The sequence below is a fragment of the Etheostoma spectabile genome, chromosome 8 (assembly GCF_008692095.1).
Source record: "Etheostoma spectabile isolate EspeVRDwgs_2016 chromosome 8, UIUC_Espe_1.0, whole genome shotgun sequence".
NCBI lineage: Eukaryota > Metazoa > Chordata > Actinopteri > Perciformes > Percidae > Etheostoma > Etheostoma spectabile.
The window spans coordinates 22,449,975-22,469,974 of NC_045740.1; the positions used below are offsets into that span (position 1 = coordinate 22,449,975).

The 20,000-nt window shown below is 41.7% G+C and overlaps 1 protein-coding gene across 4 annotated transcripts in view; it reads left to right on the top strand.

The window, feature by feature from the left end:
• The window catches only part of znf423 (zinc finger protein 423), a 160,375-nt gene that overhangs the window by 133,154 nt on the left and 7,221 nt on the right, over positions 1 to 20,000 (top strand). For all 4 annotated transcript variants that reach the window (XM_032524132.1, XM_032524133.1, XM_032524134.1 and 1 more), the window contains 2 exons: positions 4,357 to 4,488; positions 10,465 to 10,580. In XM_032524132.1, coding sequence (XP_032380023.1) covers positions 4,357 to 4,488; positions 10,465 to 10,580 — 248 coding nt within the window. The remainder of the gene's footprint in view (positions 1 to 4,356; positions 4,489 to 10,464; positions 10,581 to 20,000) is intronic.

Genomic DNA, 20,000 nt, shown 5'->3' on the forward strand with positions numbered 1-20,000 from the left:
GTGATTAAAGATTTTTATATGAAAAATTTAAAAGGGAAATCAAAAAAAATATTTTGGTTTTAGTGAAGATATGCTGGTTTCCCCCCTTATAAAAAGGGTGGGGTTTTTTGATTGCAGTTGAATATTTTGAGTTTTTCTGTTTTTGAAGATGTCACGTTGAAGTTGTGCGGCAATCTTTTACAAATTTTTGACATTTTTTAAAACCCAATGAGATCAAATAATAATTTTGGGGAAACTCGAGCGCACCCGTTTTGGGTGGTGTCAATGAAAAAATACACCCTTTTTTTTAATTTTAATGAGTGATTTATTTTGTTTCATTAGCCCGAGCCACTTTTTTTGCGTTTTCTTAACGAGGTGCTGGAGCTTCCATGTTTTTGGGGGGGCGGTTTGGCGGACGGAAGGAATGTCTTGTTTGGGGGTCCTTCCCGGATCAGGGCTTAGGCCTTTGGGATTCATTGGGGGGTTATTTATTTGGATGCCACGCAATTTAGGGAGCCCTGCCCCAAGAGCCCGATTGTTGGGTTAATCATTGTTTAGTATTAAAGGGTTTTAAATGCTGATGGCGGGGAAGGACCCGAACAAATTGGTTCCATTTTCCTGCGACAGCATTAGCCGGCCAAAGTAGCGTGTGAAAGATGAAGGGGGGGGTCTGTCAGAAGTTTCGGGGGTCCCCCTTCAGCAGTGATTTAGGAACCCGGGCCTCAGGAGTGCAGACGTTCTTAAACAGTGGTAGGATATACAGTCTAGTGTCTCGCTTATACAAGAACGCTTTTGTATGTCTGCCAACGGGGGATGGGGGTTTTAGGGCTTTTTGGTTCGTGGTTATCTTAGGGTCATTGAATGCTTTTTGTTTTCCCCGTTGCCTCCCTTTTTACCATGTGTTTTTCACTGAAATTTTAAAGCATTGACTCAAGTAGGCATAACTGCATACCCTGGTAGGTTAGTGTAATTATGTACATTGCTGGAGTTGCGTTGCGTAGAGCGCATATAATTTAGGAGCCAGTCATAATAACCACATTTCTATAAATGCAGTGTATGCATTTGGTGATTTTAGTTGTTACTAGAATGCCTGCAGTAACATCGTCATACACAGCCTGAATCAGACCAGTGGGGATGTCCCATTCTAAACTCATGGACTAGGGGTAATAGGCACGTCGCTGCGTACATGTAAAGGTAGCCGATGTTTGACCACGTTCTCTGATCCGGGTGGCGTGGGAGAGTGTGAGCCAGCTTCTAAAGAGAGCATTTCCCCTAATGAGGCCAAGAGCCAACACACACGCAAAAACATACACACACTGAGATCACTGAAGCGTAGGCATTGCTTACCTATTTACCCTCTGTCTCTATCTGTGCTTTTTGTATCTCTATCTTTTTCTCTCAGTTTTGCCTTTTGCTTCTGTTCTGTTGAAAAAAGTAATTGTTAAATCAAAGCGTACTTTCAGTTAGACAAAAGCTATTTACATGATAATTAAAATATGAAATTGAATTGATTGATCTGGTAGTGCTGTTAACTCCTCCCTCCCTCTGTCTTGCTTTCTCTCTCTCTTTCCCTCTCTCTCTCTCCCCCTCCCTCTTTCTCTCTGTGTGTCTCACTCCATGTGACTCTCTCCAGCTGTTTCAATCTCCTTGTAAATGATAATGAACCTCTATCTGTCTCAGTAAGTCTCGGACACACTGGCGCCCCACACAACCTTGCAGCCTTTGAGGGTGTGTGTTGTTGTGTGTGTGTGGGGGGGGGGGGGGGGGACCAGGACCATGGAGCGTACTATCTCATCCATATAAGCCCATGTGGCACCCAATCCAACACACACACACACACCACACACACACACACACACACACACACACACACACACAACACAGCTATTGAGACGGGATTAGGGCACCCTTGTATTGGCCTTTGAGGCAAGGAGAGATAGGAATCTTTGTGTGTGTGTGTTGTGTGTGTGTGTGTGTGTGTGTGTGTGTGTGTGTGTGTGTGTGTGTGTGTTGGTCAGTATGGGTGTCATGGATGTATGATTGAAGACATTATTAACCCTGCGATCCCCCGCAGCTCTGAATGTTGTTTGTGTGTGTATGTGGGTGTGAGAGAGAGGAGAGTACACACACACTTACATGACATGAGATAAGTGAGAAAAACACACATGAAGTGTGTGTGTGTGTGTGTGTGTGTGTGTGTGTGTTGTGTGTGTGTGTGTGTGTGTGTGTGTGTGTGTGTGTGTGTGGTGTGTGTGTGTGTGTGTGTGTGTGTGGTGTGTGTGTGTGTGTGTGTGTGTGTGAGAGAGACGAGGGGTCACAGATTGGCCCACAGAAAACTCCATCTGATGTCTCCAGGCTCTCTACAGGCCTTTTTGTGTGTGTGTGTGTGGGGGCAACTGGGGCATTGGTCCGGTATGTTACACGAGATAAGGACAACAGGCAGGAGACCTGATCATCACGGGGTGCGTGTGTGTTTACGACGCCCACTTTTCACCTGGCCTTTCACCATGGGTGCTTTGATGTCACACACAGCTTCCTAAAAATAGACACAGATACACACAGACACACAAAAGCCTTGGTATAATCACAAGTGAGAATAACCAGGAAGGATTTATGCTAGGGTCAGAGACCGTCTCTTGTGTGTTTGTCATGTAGATATGCCTGATTATATTTGAATGTAATCTTTCTAATTGTTCCATTTTTTATATTGTGACTTACGATGCAATTACAAAGTGTGGCGTGTAAAATCATTTAGCAGGATTTTGGGAGTGGGGCACAGCTGCTGTACCCGTGGCTTAATGCACCTAAGTCAATTGTGATTAGTTTAAATAAATACAGACAACCAAGAGCATTTTTTCCCCCTTTCCCAGAATAAAAAAACAGTGTAGCCATACTCTAGCTCTGTGGAGACAGTCAAACCTACAGTATGTACGCATTAAATGTTCATAGAAAATGGTTTTGATAAAGAATGTCTGATGGAACGATCAACAACTGAAAAACGAGGAAGAAACCATAGTATATCTAGTATATCTATGAAGAGAGGTAACAAGGGATGAGTTTGAATTGGAGCCCACACAAATGAATCAGCAAGTGATGGACCAAGAGGGGCAAGAAGGGGACATGGAGAGAGTGATGGACGAAGTGAGGGATGGATGAATGACTGCAGTGGGGGAAGGCAGATAACGAGGACAGAGGGAGGGAAAGGAGGATGGCTATAGAAAGACTAGATCATCCACAGCCCCGGTGGGGAGGACAGGCAATTACCAGCTGGGGCAGATATGGCACTGGAGTTGGTGTGTGTGAGTGTTGGGGGAGTGTTCAATGGAGACGGAAAAATGAAAGGAGGGCATGCAGCACGGCTAAGGAAAACTTGACAACGTAACTGATCTGGAGCTGAACCCTAAATGCATAGTTTTTAAAATGAAATGAAAATGTCTGCCACTGAGGTGTGATGATTTGTTTGCTCTTCAGTATAACTTTTTACAAATGTAATTGTACCGTGTCATATTATTAAGTGGTACATTGTGTATTTTTAATTCCTGTTGGTTAGAAATAGAATATGACCGAATGGGGAAATTTTGAGTGAAACTAAAGACTTTTTTTCACAGCCAACAATTTTTTTTCCCTGTCTTTTTTTCTTTTTGAAAATGTTTTGGGCATTTATTTGACAGGACACCTGAGTCCTGTCACAGTGAAAAGAGGAGAGAGAGGGGGAATGTCATGCAGCAAAGGGCCGCAGGTTGGAGTCAAACCCGGACCTGCTGTATCGAGGAGTAAACCTCTATATGTGGGCGCCCGCTCTACCAACTGAGCTCTCCGGGCGCCCTCACAGCTGACATTTTGATTTGCCAAGCACGTGTAATTAATAACTAACCACAAATCGCTGCATTACACTGCGTAAATTTCTGGAAAAGAGTCATCGTTAATGTAATTATTGTGACGGTGACTTAAAACTAGTGCATGTACCTCGTTATTTTTAATCATCAACAGTCTATTGATATTCCTGTCATTGCCGTATGGTTTATGTTGTAAGTGCATTTCTTATTATCTGTCTACCAGTTTTCTGTTTTATTGGTATGTTTTTTTCTTCACACATCAGTGTGTGTGTGTGTGTGTGTGTGTGTGTGTGTGTGTGTGTGTGTGTGTGTGTGTGTGTGTGTGTGTGTGTGTGTGTGGTGTGTTATATATATATATATATATATATATATATATATATATTATATATATATACATCACAGTTTGACCGCATCTGACAGTTTCTGTATGCACAGACATCTGTCGTGAGTGTTGAGATAATATTCTAAAATGATGTCACACGTTGCTGTTTTCATGTTGCTTAACCTGGCCTACACATGTGTGTCTGTCTCCTATTTGCAGAGGAGGGCATCAATCACGAATGCAAGCTGTGTAACCAGATGTTTGATTCACCTGCCAAGCTGCTTTGCCACCTGATAGAGCACAGTTTCGAAGGCATGGGAGGTACCTTCAAGTGTCCCGTCTGCTTCACAGGTGAGAGACAGACACACACAAACCCACATTCACCTTCAAGAACCACAGCACAGAAAACTCCTACTCACTTTTGTCATATCTGCTTTGCATTTCAAATGGACACAGAGACATGGAGAACACATACATACACAAACATACACAGCAGAGACTTCACTCTAGTATACCATAGGTAACTATTAGAAGGGCACTCGGAGTGCACAGACCTCTGCCAAAAAATGTTAAAGCTTAACCCTCGCCAAAATGCAACCTAGGGTCTTTTTGTGAATGTACCAGAGTCAAACTTTCATTTAAAAACATTATTAGGACAAAAACAGCACTTTTAAGATATATAGATGTAGTTTCATTTTTTGGTCAAATGGCCTTTCAAATAGTCTAGTAGCCAACTAGGTGAACCCGGAAATGTTGAGTACACCAAAGTTTTATTGCAGAAATGTGAAGTATGGGTTCCCAGTATACGGAAAATGACGGATGCTAATTTGCATATGTTGAGCAATTTGCATAATTAGCATAATTAGCATTATTAGCTTAATCGTCCAGTTTGACCACATATTTTGCACTGTATGGCCAATTTCTACAATATGTGAGTGGTTTTAGGGGTTTTAGAGGATGCTGATTTCTTTTCTGGCTTTTCAGATTTCAAAGAGCTAATATTAGTACTTATTGTGATTATTTGGTAAGTTCCAATTACTTTCAGGCATAAGTATAGGTTATTTTATGGTTAACACAATCTCATTTCAGAATCATGAGTGCTTTTGTGAATGTTGATGCATTGTTTTCAGGGTGTACTTAAGCTAAATCCCCCCCTGACACTTTTAAATACCCCGTGCTTTTGGAAAAATAGAATTTTTTTTGGGCTGAATTTTGTACTTTCGGAGGAAAAGGCGGGTTTTTGAAATAACTTCTTCTGTTTTTCAACTGTACAATGCATTTTATGGGTAGTATTTAGCACCCAAATCAGATACATACCTTTTATCAACGAACTATTACAAAATACACTTTTATATGCCATCCGACAGGCCCTGTATCGCTAGGGCAACCCTCCAAATGGGCCCGGTGGTCCCCCTGCCAAAGATCCAAAAACCAACCCCCCCCCCCAAAAACTCCGCCAAATGCAAGAATTGAGTCGGCCAACCCGGGTTTTCCCCCACCAACCCCCGGCTAACCAAGAGGGCCTTTACCCCCGCACTCAAAAGGGCAACTTTGCTACCCCCCTTTCAAGAAAACGCTTGACCCCCAAATTAATAACAAAAGGCGTTCACCATCCCCCAGCTGGGGATATCCCTTATTTTGGATGGGATAAGACTAGGGCCTAAGGAAGGAGAGGAACTGATTATGCCCCCAGGATTCAAGCCAGTTGTTCCCCCTTTTTTTTGGGTTTTTTTATTTGTCACTGGGTTGAAAAACCGGTTGAAACCTTGCCATCAGCAAGTGCTTTGGGACAGCGTAGGTCGGGCCTGTGGCTCCCATTGTGTTTCTGCAAGGAAATTTGAGGGTGGGCTGCATAAATTTTATCAACACCAAGACACAAAAAGGGATGAGGGTCTGGAAAGATATACAGAAAAAAAGGGATGTAAAAGAGGGTCTGCCTTTCCTACAGTGCCTGTAGGGGGACCTTTTTCCATGAAGCAAGAGTGACTTAATGCGGGGGCCCCTTTGGGCCCCCTTTTTGGGAAAATTCATCCCTGGGCTTTAAAAGGTTAAAAAAGTTCCTTTTGTACAAGCCAGAAAAAAACCCCCGGTTGCTTTTGTATCGAAACTTTGGGGCTTCTGCCCTCCAATCAGGGGAGAAGCTTACCAGAACGCTCTATGGCTTTGGTGCAGACCCTTCCCCTTCCCAACTATGAGGTGGAATCACATCCCGAAAGACCAATGTGGCCGAATAACCCCAATTGGTCCCCCCAGATTCTCTCCCCAGGGCCCCTTTATGTAAAATTGTCCTTTTATCTGTAGGTTAGTTATTATACCAGCCTTCTAACCCAAAAAATAAAGCATCGTGTCCCCTGAAAGGGAAACATTGAGCCCCATGTCTGAAACATTAAGTTTAAGTTATATCCGCCTCATCCATGGTGAGTGTCCCTTTCTGCCACCCCTGAATTTTTTCCTCACTTTAAAGTAACACGGGTTTGCTCAGCCTTTGTTTGGGTTGTCCCCTTGTTTTTTCAAACTTTTTTTCCGCTAGGAAGGTGTAGAAAGAAGCTTGTACTTTTGTAGCCTGCCCCTCTTTCTATGTCTCCCCGGGTTTTTTGCAGACACCTGCAAAACTGTCAAAAAAACAAATTTTTGGGGTGTGGGAACAATTAAGGACGTCCTATGTGGCTGCAAGATGCCCCCACGGCCCCAAAGACGAGGGCCCAAAACCTAAAATAGCGGGAACCAATACAACATCGGGTGGCTGGGAAAAGGCGACTGGAACCATGAATTAGTAAAAAAACGGTTACCTACACCGCAAGCTGATGCTAATTTAGCTACCCCCTTTTTTGACTAACCCCTAGGACATTTAAAATTTCCCAAAAATAACTTATTCAAAGTAAACAGGTAAAAAAACCCTTTACAGCTCCCCAAGATTTTCAGAAAATAAAAAGACCATGTTTCAGTGATTGTTTTTAAATTTCAATTCAATTTTTATTTATAGTTCATTCATGGTTATCTGGGAAAACACTTTACAGTTGAGTGGGGGGTTCCAACATTCTGTATTTTCCTCCAAGGAAAGCCCCAGTCCCAAAGTGGCGGGGAAAAATTTCCCTTAAATGAGCACGTAGAAGCGAAACACTGTTTATTTTTTCAACTTTATTTTCTTTTGAGGGTCTTTTTACAGTTTTTCTCAGCGGGGTGGTTGCTGAATTGGGGCGTAGAAAAACTACATTGCTTTCCGGGGCGGTGAACGGACTTTCTTTAACATCTACGGAAAAGATTGTGCGTATCGAAGGTCATAAATCCCCCCCGTTCATCAGGTATCATCGGCATGCGTAAACTCTTGCCCCTTGGCGGAAACGTTTACCAAAAAAGTCGGTTGCAGAGCAACACCTTTAATTATGTTGTAAAAAAAATTATTGTTCCTTTAAAGTTTGGTTTTTTGTGATTACTTTTTCGATTGGCTAGGCTAATAAGGGCGGGTTCGTTTAAGGAGATAGCTATTTGGTGAAACTACTTTCTTAATGTTACTTTTCCAAATAAAAAAGTTTCACTATTTTAAAAACTAACTAGCCCCCTTGCTTTACACAACTTTTTCAACTACAACAGCTCTGCCCATTTATTTGCGGGAAACTCCCAACCCTCAAAAAAGTCAAAAATTGGTTAAACATTCACATCAAAGAGCCGATTAAAATGAAAGGGTTAAGTGTTTACCTTTAAAAATAACCAAACGTCCTGGTTAAAAAAATTTTGGTCTAAATGACCCAAAATTTGTTATGAATTCCATTTTAAAATTCAAAAGTGCCAGAATGAATTTTAAACCCCTCTTAAACCTCTAATCACCCAAATTTTTTGTAAAAACTGATGGCACAGTGCAAAATTGTGTCGACCGGGCCAATTCTGCAAATTCTGAAAAAAGATTTTTTTTAACATAAAAATAACCTATAATCGCCTGAAAAAAATTTGGAACTACCTAAAAAAATCACAAATCCTAAAATTACTCTTTGAAATCTCAAATGGCCAGAAAAAAATCAGCTCTCTAAAACCACTTACTATTGTAGAAATTTGGCCATACGTGCAAAAATTGGGGGAAAACGGGAACGTTAAGCACTAAGCTAATTATCAAACTATGCAAATTGCTCAACATTGCAAATTAGCATCCGTCTTTTCTGTATACTGGGACCCATACTTCACATTTCGCAAAAAAAATTTGGTGTACTCAATTTTTCCGGGTTCACAAGGGGCTCTAGGGCTGGCTACTAGACTAAAATGGAAGCTAGGGGCCCCCTACTATATTGCACAAAATCACTATCTATGATATCTATCTAATCCTATCTAAAAAAAGAAGTTTTTACTAAGGGAAAAACCTTGTCCATGTCACCAGGGGCTCAAACCCTTCCGTTTGGGAAAATTGTTTGTGTTCACAGGTTCATTTAAAAAAAGAAAATTGTTGTTTTTGGGTTACTCTACCCCATTTTTCTCAGTCAAAAGTAATCGTCTCTGAATACAAAAAAATGGACTCCAAGGGGGGAAAATCTTTCTTAATGGTCCCTGCTTCTAACTAAAAGGCATGTGGTTTTTCCCCAACAACAAAACAACAAATTATTTGTGCATTTATAGGAAAAAAAGCTTTAGGAGTTTTCCATTTTACCTCCCCCTGTTACTTTGCTTTGGAATTGCATTTTTGATCTGCGAATGGCAGCGAGGGGAAAAACCTTTTTTTTTTTTTTTTAGTAAACTCTGTGACAACAACGGGGTTCTCAATGTGGAGTTCATTGTGGCCCCCTGGGATATTTTGTAGAAAAGGTTATGTTGTGTCGACCTTCTTTGTGTTAAAAAAAAAGTGTTTTGATCAAACTGAGTACCCACCTCCCTTCAAAAGGGCCCTTTGACCAAAACCAATATGGGGAAAACTTAAAAATGGCCTTTCTGTCCTATTTATTTTTAAAAATAAAAACCCAAATATTATTTAAATGTTTTTTTTGTGTTTTGCTGATCGCAGTATGTTCTAATCTGAAAAACAAGCCAAGGGTTTAAAAGAAACCACCAAGGAAGCATTTCCTTTTTAAGCAAACTACCACTGCCCCCCTTTTTAAACCCAAACCAGTCCAGCTTGTCACTTATTTGGTAAATCCCGATATGTTAATAGTGCAGCTGGAAGCAAGGTTTGCACTTAGATCTCCCCCGGGAAACAGCTCCAGTTTTATTCAAGTAGTCAGAAAAAGGCCCTCTTGGGGTTACCTGCCTCAGATGCCTACGTAAATAAAGTGGTGATAAAGAAACCCTTTTTGGGTTTAAAAGTAAAATCACATTAGAACATTAAATTTTTTTAACATTTCTAACTGTGGGAGTTATTCCAGAGGGGGGGGCTGGGCTGAAAAAAATACTGAAAACCTGATGTGGAAAAATCCAGCAATATTACCTCCAAACGTGCCAAATATGAAGTACCTTGTTGGCTTTTACCACGGGGGACCCAAAAAAAATCGGGGACCAAATTAAACCCTGGTTCGGTGTAATTTCCAAAACTAATCTCGCCTTCTTTTCTCCTCCCTCCCATCTCTTCACCCTTATCCCCATCTTCTTCCCTTTTCCCCCCCCCAGTTTTGAGGTTTTTGATTTGTGTTGGGTTTCCTCACCCCCCCCCAGGTACACAGCAATGCTTTAAACTTTAACTCTATTCCTTGGTGGCTTATGAATTAGTAAGATGGGCACCACTCCTATGGGGATGCTTAATAATTCAACACACACACACTCACAGTGAAAACCAAAAGTTTACTGAAACAAAGGGGAGAGAAAGAAAGAGAAAAAAAGTGTACTAGACAACACTGGAGTAGAAAGAAAAAAGAGATAAAAGGGATAATTTATTGATAAATATCACAAGGTCTGCTGAGGATAGCTTTTCCTGTTTTCTCTCCTTCTTTCTCTTGCTCCCCACTGTTTTTCTATCATATATGCTCCCTCCTTTCAGTCAGCCCTTCGTTTGCTTTGTTTGTGGGTGTTTGTGGGGTTAGTTGTACTGAAAACTCAGTTGCCATTTGGTTCATTCTCTACTGGTAAAGTACCTAGCAGTGACGTTAATTTGAACAGTCTTCAATTATCTTTTACAGACGGACACAGGAACAGTTTTCTTCAAAGTTTGGACTTAACCATTCAAAAATCTGGCAAATAGTGTGATTGCTAATCCAATTAGAAAGTTCTGGTATTTGATGTTGGCTTTAGTTCGGCCCCTAGCAACAGACATGTCCCCCAAAAAATGGATTTATTTTGTTTGCCCCAAAAGGGAAATACACTTAAATGTTACTTAAAAACACTGTGTAACTTGTGCTGTTTTTGGTCCTTCCCCAGTGTTTGTGCAGGCCAACAAGCTCCAGCAGCACATTTTTGCCGTCCACGGCCAGGAAGACAAGATATATGACTGTTCCCAGTGTCCGCAGAAGTTTTTCTTTCAGACAGAACTACAGGTAGGTGCCCTTAAATCTTCTCTGTGTTGAAAATGCTGTCTGTCTTGTATGCTTTGACTAAATTAGGAACTGATTGTGGCAGGTACCAACCCCACCGTAGTCGTGGACTTGTGCCCCACCCTAGCAGAAAAGGGGGGTTTTAAAATACTTTTATCAATGGATGACACCCCTCCTCCTTCTTTCTAGGCTTCCACCCCTCCCTCAATATCCCGTAAACCCTTTTTCAAAACCTTCTTCCATCCCCCCCCCTTGTAGGGGTGGTCGTAAATCAAAACGCCATTCTTATTTTTTTTCACAATGATCCGTTTCTTTATTGCCAACGCAACAGCAAAATAAGTAACTAAAGTTAAACTTAAAAAAAAACGTTTGTCTCCAAAAATGCGGGTTGAAAAATTTCTCTTCCGCTCTCTAGACTACACACCCCCCGTTTTTTTTTTTTATGTTTTTTAAACCCCGTTTTTTAGTTCCCCTTGCGTTGTGCTAGAAAACGGATCTTTGCACTATGAAAAAAATGCTTGTTAATTATGACCTCCTACTTAAGTTGAAAAGTTTTTCCCTTTCCCCTTCTAGACATGCAACACCCTCCACCTTTCCGTGGGTCTACACCTCCCGGGTGTTTTAATACCCCCGACGCATCATCATCATCTCCAATACACGTCAAAATGATAAAAAAAAATATGATCACATCTTGACTATAGGTTCGTATGATTTTAAAATTTCTATGTGAAGGTAACAAAAAAAAAAACAGGTAATGGCTCAACACGTGATGTAATCTTTTTCGATCGCTCCATCTAATGTTCTAAAAGTTCATCTGTATTTCTCCCCCCACTCTTTTCCCTTTTCTTCCTTCTCTTTTCCCTCTTCCTCAGAGGTCGGGGCAGGGGTTCTGGCAACCCCCCATTCTTAGGGGCCAAAATTTCGTGTGTGGTGCGTGTGCGTTGCGGTGCGTGTGCGTGTTGGGGTGTTTGTGGTGTGTGTGTGTGCGCGTTTGAAAGAAAAGGGGGGGTTAAGTCACCCCAAGGTAAGGGCCTGGGGCCGCTGTGGCCCGGGTCTGTGATGATGTAAAACCCTTTCCCGTCCCCTTCCTTTTTTCTCCCCCGGGCTCTCATACCCTTTTGCACCGGACTAGTGCCTGCAAAGTCTGCGGCAAACCCATGCGTAAAGGTGAAATCTGTAACTTTCTACATGCTGAGGACTGCTGCGTTGACCAAAGCTGTACGTAAAAGAGAGCCTAGTTGTTGTGGAAGATTGTGTGAAAGCCTGTAGTTTATTTGAGTTAGGGCTGGGTGACATATCCAAAATCTTCCATCCCAGTAAATAGGTCATTTTATATCTTGATAACGATATATATGTCACGATATAGCATGTTCACTGGTAATTAATTAAATAATGAAATGGTCTGTGAAAAATAATAAAATAAAATAACCACATGGTAAAGCCTATTTTTGTCTTTTTGTCATTTGGATGACAAATGACAAATATTGCCGTAACGCAGTTTGGCTGCTGGTTTTTCAACGTTGCGCTTGTAGCAATACTGCATGTACAATAGACATTTTTATATTGTTTTGAAATATATCGTCATATTGCCCAGCCTGAATTCACTAAAAAAAACTTGGAAGATTTACCAGCTAATAAGGAACGATGCTTATGATGATTCATTTTGATGCTTAGAAATGTGTGTAATGTATTTATTGATCATGACAGACTGGTGCAACCCTACAAACCATAGATGCTGTAGATGATCAACGGATCAACTTGTCTTAGTAATAGAGTATTCAGAGTATCTTCGACGAATCACATTTTTTGGGTTGTGCGCTTTACAATTCCACTACACAGATGCAAATATTTATAATTGAGCACTAAAAAACAAACTATATTCACGTGGAATCTGCAAAAGCACCACAACTACCATTGTGTTTGAGAGGCAGACCAAACTCATCTTGGTGTAATATTTGACGCCTCAGTCTGTGAATACCGCATGTCCGCTGCTGGATATTCCATGTTTAGTGTTCTGGGTTCATAGACATGTTCGCATGCTAGAATATTCTGAGTTTGTGTTTCATAAAGATCATAAGTGACTTTTGTCAACTTCTTGGAAGCTCAGTGCTTTTTGGCAATAAGTAGAACTTCTCTCATGGTCTAAAACTCTACTGTCCACCACAGAAAGATAAATTTGAGTTTGTGCCCCAGCCAGTAATAGTGGCACAAGGCGTTCACTCCATAACTGCTGTGATGGACTGGTACATAATTGAAAAAGTGGTTGGTGAGCAGGGTGTTGGATTTTGACAAAAAGTCAAAATAATAAAATAATCCTGCCAGTGGAATTCACAAAGGCCTGCCCCAGCCACCACACACAAAGAGACACACACACTAAAGGTCCTTGCACACTGCAGCCAAAATTTATTTTCAAAAAAAAATACCACCTCACGTTGTGTCAGTGATGTATACACACTGCCTCTGAAAATTTCGTCCGTCATGACAAGTTCAACTTTATGTGTTTTTTCCAATGCGCAAAAAACATTTTTATGTGTTTTGACAAGGAGAAGGCATCAGCCTATCCGGAAATGCCTCACCGAAAGACGCTGAGAGGACTGCCAGCGGAGTAACGGTACTGTCTATGGAGACAAGCAACGTGAGAAGTGAGGGAGAAGAAGAGGGAGGCAGAGCGAACCAGCGTCACATTTTGTGTTGTTTTGCGAAATGTTTCGCGACGGATTAATTAATACGCATCAGACTCAGTGTGCAAGGTCTCTGCGGGTGACAAATATTTTTTTTGGGCTCAGTGTGCAATTACCTTAAGACACACACACACACACACACACACACACACACACACACACACACACACACACACACACACACACACAAAATGGCAGTGATGTAGGGCCGAAGGTGGTGGGCATATGGCTGGCCAGTCCATTTAACAGCAGGGTGGCTGCTGGACCCTGTCGGTTAATGTCCACACACAGGCACAATTCACACCTCACACACTCCAACTCACTTACACACACCTCTATATATATATACATACACATACACACACACACACACACAAACACGTTCTCTCCTCTTCTTCATGCATTCCATCCTAGATGACTCCTCTCCTATTGTCTGACCAGGGTGCAACATCTTTATAGCCCAATGAATTACTGAATTGTAATAGCCAGTTGCATAAATCAGGGTTGCTAGGTTTGGATTCAAAAGAAACTTGACTATGCCTCTCACACTGCAGACCTTAATAGGAGTTAGTTTGGTCTGCTTTTACTTTTTCCTAACATGAATACATTGTACAGTAAACAGTTTCAACTACTTTTCTGACTTGTATGAGAGTGGAGTAAAAGGGAGACTTACACAGTGTATACAAATTAATAATGCTAATATAATACTTTTTTTTTCTTTAAACAAATGGAACATTGATTTACTTGTTCTCATTCTGCATCCATTCTGGATGTCCATTTTTAGTGACATCTGAGGGGACCAGTTTCATATAGTTTGGCTTGACTCGACTACAAAGAGCTATTCTTCTCATGTATAAACTCAGCTGAGTTTGGTCAGGTCAGAAGAGTTTAATTCTGTTGTTTTCATTCCAGCTAAGTGGAGCTCAGTTCAACTTTTTTTTTCTCCCTCAGCTCCTTGTACTTCTTCCTCTTTGGCTGCTGCACTCTGGCTATATCCATCTTGTTACACTTTGGTCCTGGCGGTGTGTGTGTGTGTTGGTGTGTGTGTGTGTTGTGTGTGTGTGTGTGGTGTGTGTGTGTGTGTGTGTGTGTGTGTGTGTGTGTGTGTGTGTGTGTGTGTGTGGTGTGTGTGTGTGGTGTGTGGTGTGTGTGTGTGTGTGTGTGAAAACTTGCAGCCTGGCCTGCCACAGTTCCATTGCCCCATGGGAGGGCTCTCTAAGTGGGCTAGACAGAAAGGCTGACTGGGGGAGATGGAGAGCTACAACCATGGAGGTTAATGCCACTGCTAGCTGTTATTGTGTGTTTGTGTGTGTGTGTGAGTGTGCATCTGCCAGAGAAAGTAGAATGGGGTAATTTGTGTGTGTTTTAATGAGGTGCGGATGGATGAAGAAGGCTGCTTGGCCAGCTAGAAAAGGCTTTGGCCTCTTTCAACCCCTCGGAGGGGCCATATGATGTCAAGCTCACTCTCTCTTTCTCTCTCTTCCTCACACACACACCCAAGGGTCTTTGCTGCACGGACACGTTGCTGCATCATCCCCTCTCCCTCCTGATTGCACTCCCTCTCAGTGCCTCTTTCCATCTCTGTTGCTCCCTCTGCATACAAAGACGTTTGCTTTCTCTCTGCCACTCTCTCAATCACTAGCTTTCACATCTCTATCCATCTCTTACACTCCCATACCACAACTTTCACTCTCTCTCTTCCTGTCTCCCTCCTCTCGTTCTCTCTTCCTCCCTCTCTCTGTCTCCCCCCGTCTGTCCCTGAAGAACCAGCCCCTATGCATATTTTAGCCCCTCTCCTCTCTTCCTCTCTTCTATGCCTCTCCCCAGTGCCCCATAAATAGTGCAGACGTAAGCTGGTAAATAAGACATGTTTTGGTGTGTGTCTGCATGTGTGTGTGTGTGTGTGTGTGTGTGTTGTGTTGTGTGTGTGTGTGTGTGGTGTGTGTGTGTGTGTGTGTGTGTGTAATAAGAGGCTGTAGCCCTGATCAGTGAGGTCCTCCTGGATCTCGCTCTGTCTTTACTCCCAGACACACAGGACTTTTCTCATTCTCTCTGTTTTAGTTTCTCAATAAGCATGGCTGTAGGAATAGTTTTATGTATCAATGTTTTTAAAATGTCAAGTTTTCCCACCTCCAACAAACAATTGTTTTTTGCATTCACACAATATTTTAAGATACACATAAAAGTGCATTTTTTCCATTATCTTACCAGTATCCAAATATGTACAGCATGTACTGTTTCCCTACTGTAGAAGAATACCTGAAATAGTCATCATCTCTGACTCCCATGTTACATTCCCTGACAGACTTCTTGATCTTCACATTCATTTTAAGGCTCCAGGGGGTGCTAGACTGCAGCTTTTGCCTTTTTAATGTTTCTTCCTGTCCCTTGCTCCATCCGTCACTCTTGCACTCCTCCCTAACCATCCCTTTTTCTGCCTGTTGTGCTACACAATTTCCTTTAGCACTAGTAAATATTTAACCATCGCTAGATGGGTAGATTGCTGGTCAGATGAATAAATGGATGGATGCGAGGGATCCTTCCGTTTGTTTGTGTGTTGATTCCCTCCACCGATTCTTCCGCCTTGCCCCGTGTCCCAGCTGTGTTGAATATTTGAGAGTTGTGCGTGCACGCAACCACAAAGACGAGCAGGGATCTGTACCCTCATAGACCAAGTTAAAAGAACATGTAGTGTACACACAAAATGGATGAAAAACTGGGAAAGACACAGGCATGCAGAGAGGAATGGAAAAAGCAACAGCTAGACAGGAAGACAGACATACAGTTCAAAGGTCTAACTCAAGAACAAATTTAAATTTACGTTTTAACTAGGGCTGCAGCAATTGATTATTTAAATATCAAGTATTCTACTGATTATTCCATTGATTAAATGAACGATGGGACAGGAAATACTTTTGCTTTATAGTAAACAGCATTAGTAAATATACAAAAGAGAGGTTTTCTTTTTAGATAAAGCAACATTTGTATTGCCTAAACTGCATATCATAACAGGGATAGATGCTAATATTTTTCTAAACACTGGCCGCATGGGCTACCAAGCCCCTTAATCTGTTTGCAAAAGTAGATTTTTAGTGGCCCAAATGTAAATCTTCATGCCCCCTTCCCCTTTATGCCTCTGGCTCTTTACTCTGGATATGTAAAAGAGCGGTACATGTGACTGTACAAAGCTAACAGCAGGGCTATTCAAATACACTGTTCTGGTTGGCTCATTGTCAGAAGGCTGAAACTCAGTGAGGAGAAATAATGAAGAATGCAGACATCATGGCATGGTTTGATGACATCATTCTGGTGCATATTAAGTAGGGCTTGTTCAAAAATATTCAACAGATACCAACACCGTGACTTTAATACCGGTTTCAAAACGATACCAATTTTATAAAAACAAAAATATATGACAACATTACACATTATGGCACAAATCTTTTTATTAATGTTTCAGCTCCTACTATGTGAGTAACGTAGAGTTGTTGTTGCTTGTCTTTACGACATGTAACGTTAAAGCCAATCACAGACATGATAAGATCTTGGTAGAAGCATGCTGCATGCCTTAGGTTTTGAAAATTGGGATTGAATAACGCGGTATTTTTTGATACTCAATATTTTAGCGGCAATTCGATTGTGCGTAGAATGTATTGAATTTCGTACCCAGCCCTCCAGCGGAGAGGGCCTGGTTTGTCTCCTGCAGCCGCAAATTTGTGTCCAAATTTCAAGATTTATAGCAAACTAATAAACAGTTAGATTACGAACCGACAGCTTCCATTTTAGCTTGTTTGTAAAACATCGCTATTTGCAGAGAGGCATGCTGTAGATGTTTAAACAGCAGGCGCCATTGTTACCTTGTGTCGGGTGGTCTCTGTGGAATGGATGAGTAGACTGGATGTTTTCTACTGAGATGCTATAGCATTGACGCAATGCTATTGTGGTAAGCAATTTTGAATTTACAATACACACTGTACAGAGTTTTCGGTTTTCTTGCATCTTAAAACGCATCCAAACTTCCTGTTTTCTTTTGCCTGTCGTCTCTTCTCTCTTAGCCCATTACTATTTTTGCTCTTTTCTTTCATTTGTTATCCGTGCTGTCAGTCTTGTGTCCACAGAAGCGTCAGCCCGTTGTGCGCTAGTAATAATCATCCGTGCGGAAACACAGTCAGTGGTATGGTGATTAAACAAAACTCTGAGGCAAAGAATTTAGCATCAAGGATTTGTAGTCGTCAAATTATTCGAGTTACTCGAGGCATTGTTTCAGCCCTTATTTGGTGGCCTCTATACCTTGTCGGAGACTCCATACCTTTAACAAAGGACTATTTGAAGTTTTCACTCCGAGCCAAAGTAAAGAATAAAATCTTGGTAGTTAATGTGACATGGGGAATAGCTTGAGACATCGTTCAATACCTTTGGTTGGCATGTGTTCGGTGTGTGTGTGTGTGTGTGTGTGTGTGTGTGTGTGTGTGTGTGTGTGTGTGTGTGTGTGTAACAAGCAGTCTGTCTGTGAATAATGTTGTCTTTGTCTGAATCTAGAGTTAGAGTCTCACTGTCTCCCTCTAACTCAATTATGGAATGGTGTGGATGTGGCTGAACTGGCAATAGGTTGTGTGTGTGTGTGTGTGTGTGTGTCTGTGTGTCTGTGTGTGCGCGCACGCGCGCACGCCATTGTCTGGATGTTGCTGTCAGTTGTGAGTGTTGGGAAAGCCAGTGTGTACTCTCTGATCCATGTATCCCTTGGCTCCCTTGGTGTGTGTTTGTGTGTGTCTGTCTGTGTGTGTGTGTGTGTGTGTGCGTGTTTGTGTGTGTGTGTGTGTGTGTGTGTGTGCATATAAATTTGATCCGTAGATCCCCGTGGCGTTCCAGGGGAGGGTACTCAGCTGCTCTACCGCTCACTGGGAGACTCTGTGTTATTAGAATGGGGACCTGGGACACACATACACTCACACACACACACACTCTCTCTCTCTCTCTCTCTTACCTCCCTGAATCCCTGGACTTGAAGGTATTTGCAGCAGGGGAAAGAGACAGAAACAAAAAAGAGAATCAAAGAGAGAGCTAGAGAGACATGCGGAGAAAGACTGCCAGCCAGCCTTACCTGATACAACTACTACTGCCACCTTACCACAGCTACTACTATTTCTAGTATTAGTAGAAGTACTACTTCTTTTACAGAGCACTATCTAAGCATGTTAGTAAAACTAAAAATTGTGAAACTAAAAATTAGAACGAAAGCAATACAACTGTATCAACTGTCAAAACTTATTCCTGGCAGACTTTTTTTCTTTTCCCCTCCTACCACTTTAACTACAAATTGCATACAAATTGTGTCCGTGGCTGTTCACACTGTTGGGATTTGTGTAGTTTTCATTGTTCCACACTGTGAATGCAAAGCAGATTGTGTTTATGTTGGATTTAAATAGAGGAAAGAAAATCTCAATATGGGACCAGTTAATCATCTGGAAATGTTCATATTTGTATGCATGTGTACACCTGTGTGTGTGTGTGTGTGTGTGTGTGTGTGTGTGTGTGTGTGTGTGTGTGTGTGTGTGTGTGTGTGTGGTGTGTGTGGTGTGTGTTTTCATTTATGCTTTGAGGAAGTTACCACCAGAAGACCGTCAAAGTGAGGGTGGCGACAAAAAAAGGAGGAATGAGTCAAAAGAAGTTACTTACGGCTTTGATGTAAAGCAGAGGAACAAACGGTCGGAAAAAAAGAGACAAAGACAAGCACAGTGAGTTAAAGAGATGAACTGAGAAAGGTACAGAAACAAAGAAATTACACTCTGCCAGTACCTGGAGGGTTTTTTAACAGCTTGGACCATGTTCCTGTGTGTGTGTGTGTGTGTGTGTGCGTGTGCGTGTGCGTGTGCGTGTGTCTGACAGATGAACAGAGGCAGTGTGTCACAGAACAGGACAGACTCTGCATGGTGTAGTGTTCTATCAGTCATGCCAAAATACACTTCTACAGATTTGGGTGCAGCACACACATACACAACTACATTTTGTCACATCAACAGATGAAAAACACAATTCATTTTTGTGTTAGGCTCTGTACAATGATTCCTCCAGTATGATGGGTAAAATTCATTCTTGCTCTCGGGGTTCGGTGTCACTCAGACTGAGTTTCATATGAAGCCACTAGACACAGAGCAAGTATGTGACATTTTTACGTATGTATGTGTTGATAAAATGTTTGACCGACTCCCTGTTTTGAGGCTGCATTAAAGGACTACTTTATCCTCAGAATGACCATTTGTATACTAATTAGTCACAGAGGGTTGCCTTAAATTTATGAAGAAAGTTGTGATGCATTGAAGCGATAGGGGTCTACCTGTAACAACAGCAAAACTACATAAAAACATACTACTAGTACTTCCAAAACACACTGCTAAAACATTACTGATTACAACTCTTCCGCAACTTATCTGAGAAGCTTGCGCATGTGCACTAATCAGCTGTGCTGCGACTGTTCATGCAGATTGTTCTATTGACATTTTTAAATGATAAAAGTAAATGACACAAACTCCTAAAAATACATAAATACATGTTTTGGTTTGTTGGCACATTCATCAGGCCTTCTCGTGCACGTACACACACTGTTCTGCTCTCACTTTTCCCTCGCTCTTCCTTTTATTCCTCCCCTTTCATTCCTTCCCATCTATTCCTCTCTCTCTCTTCCTTTGCTCATCCCATTTTGATATCAGTGCTCTCTCTGTTTTTTGTTCTGCCCTTCTGCCAG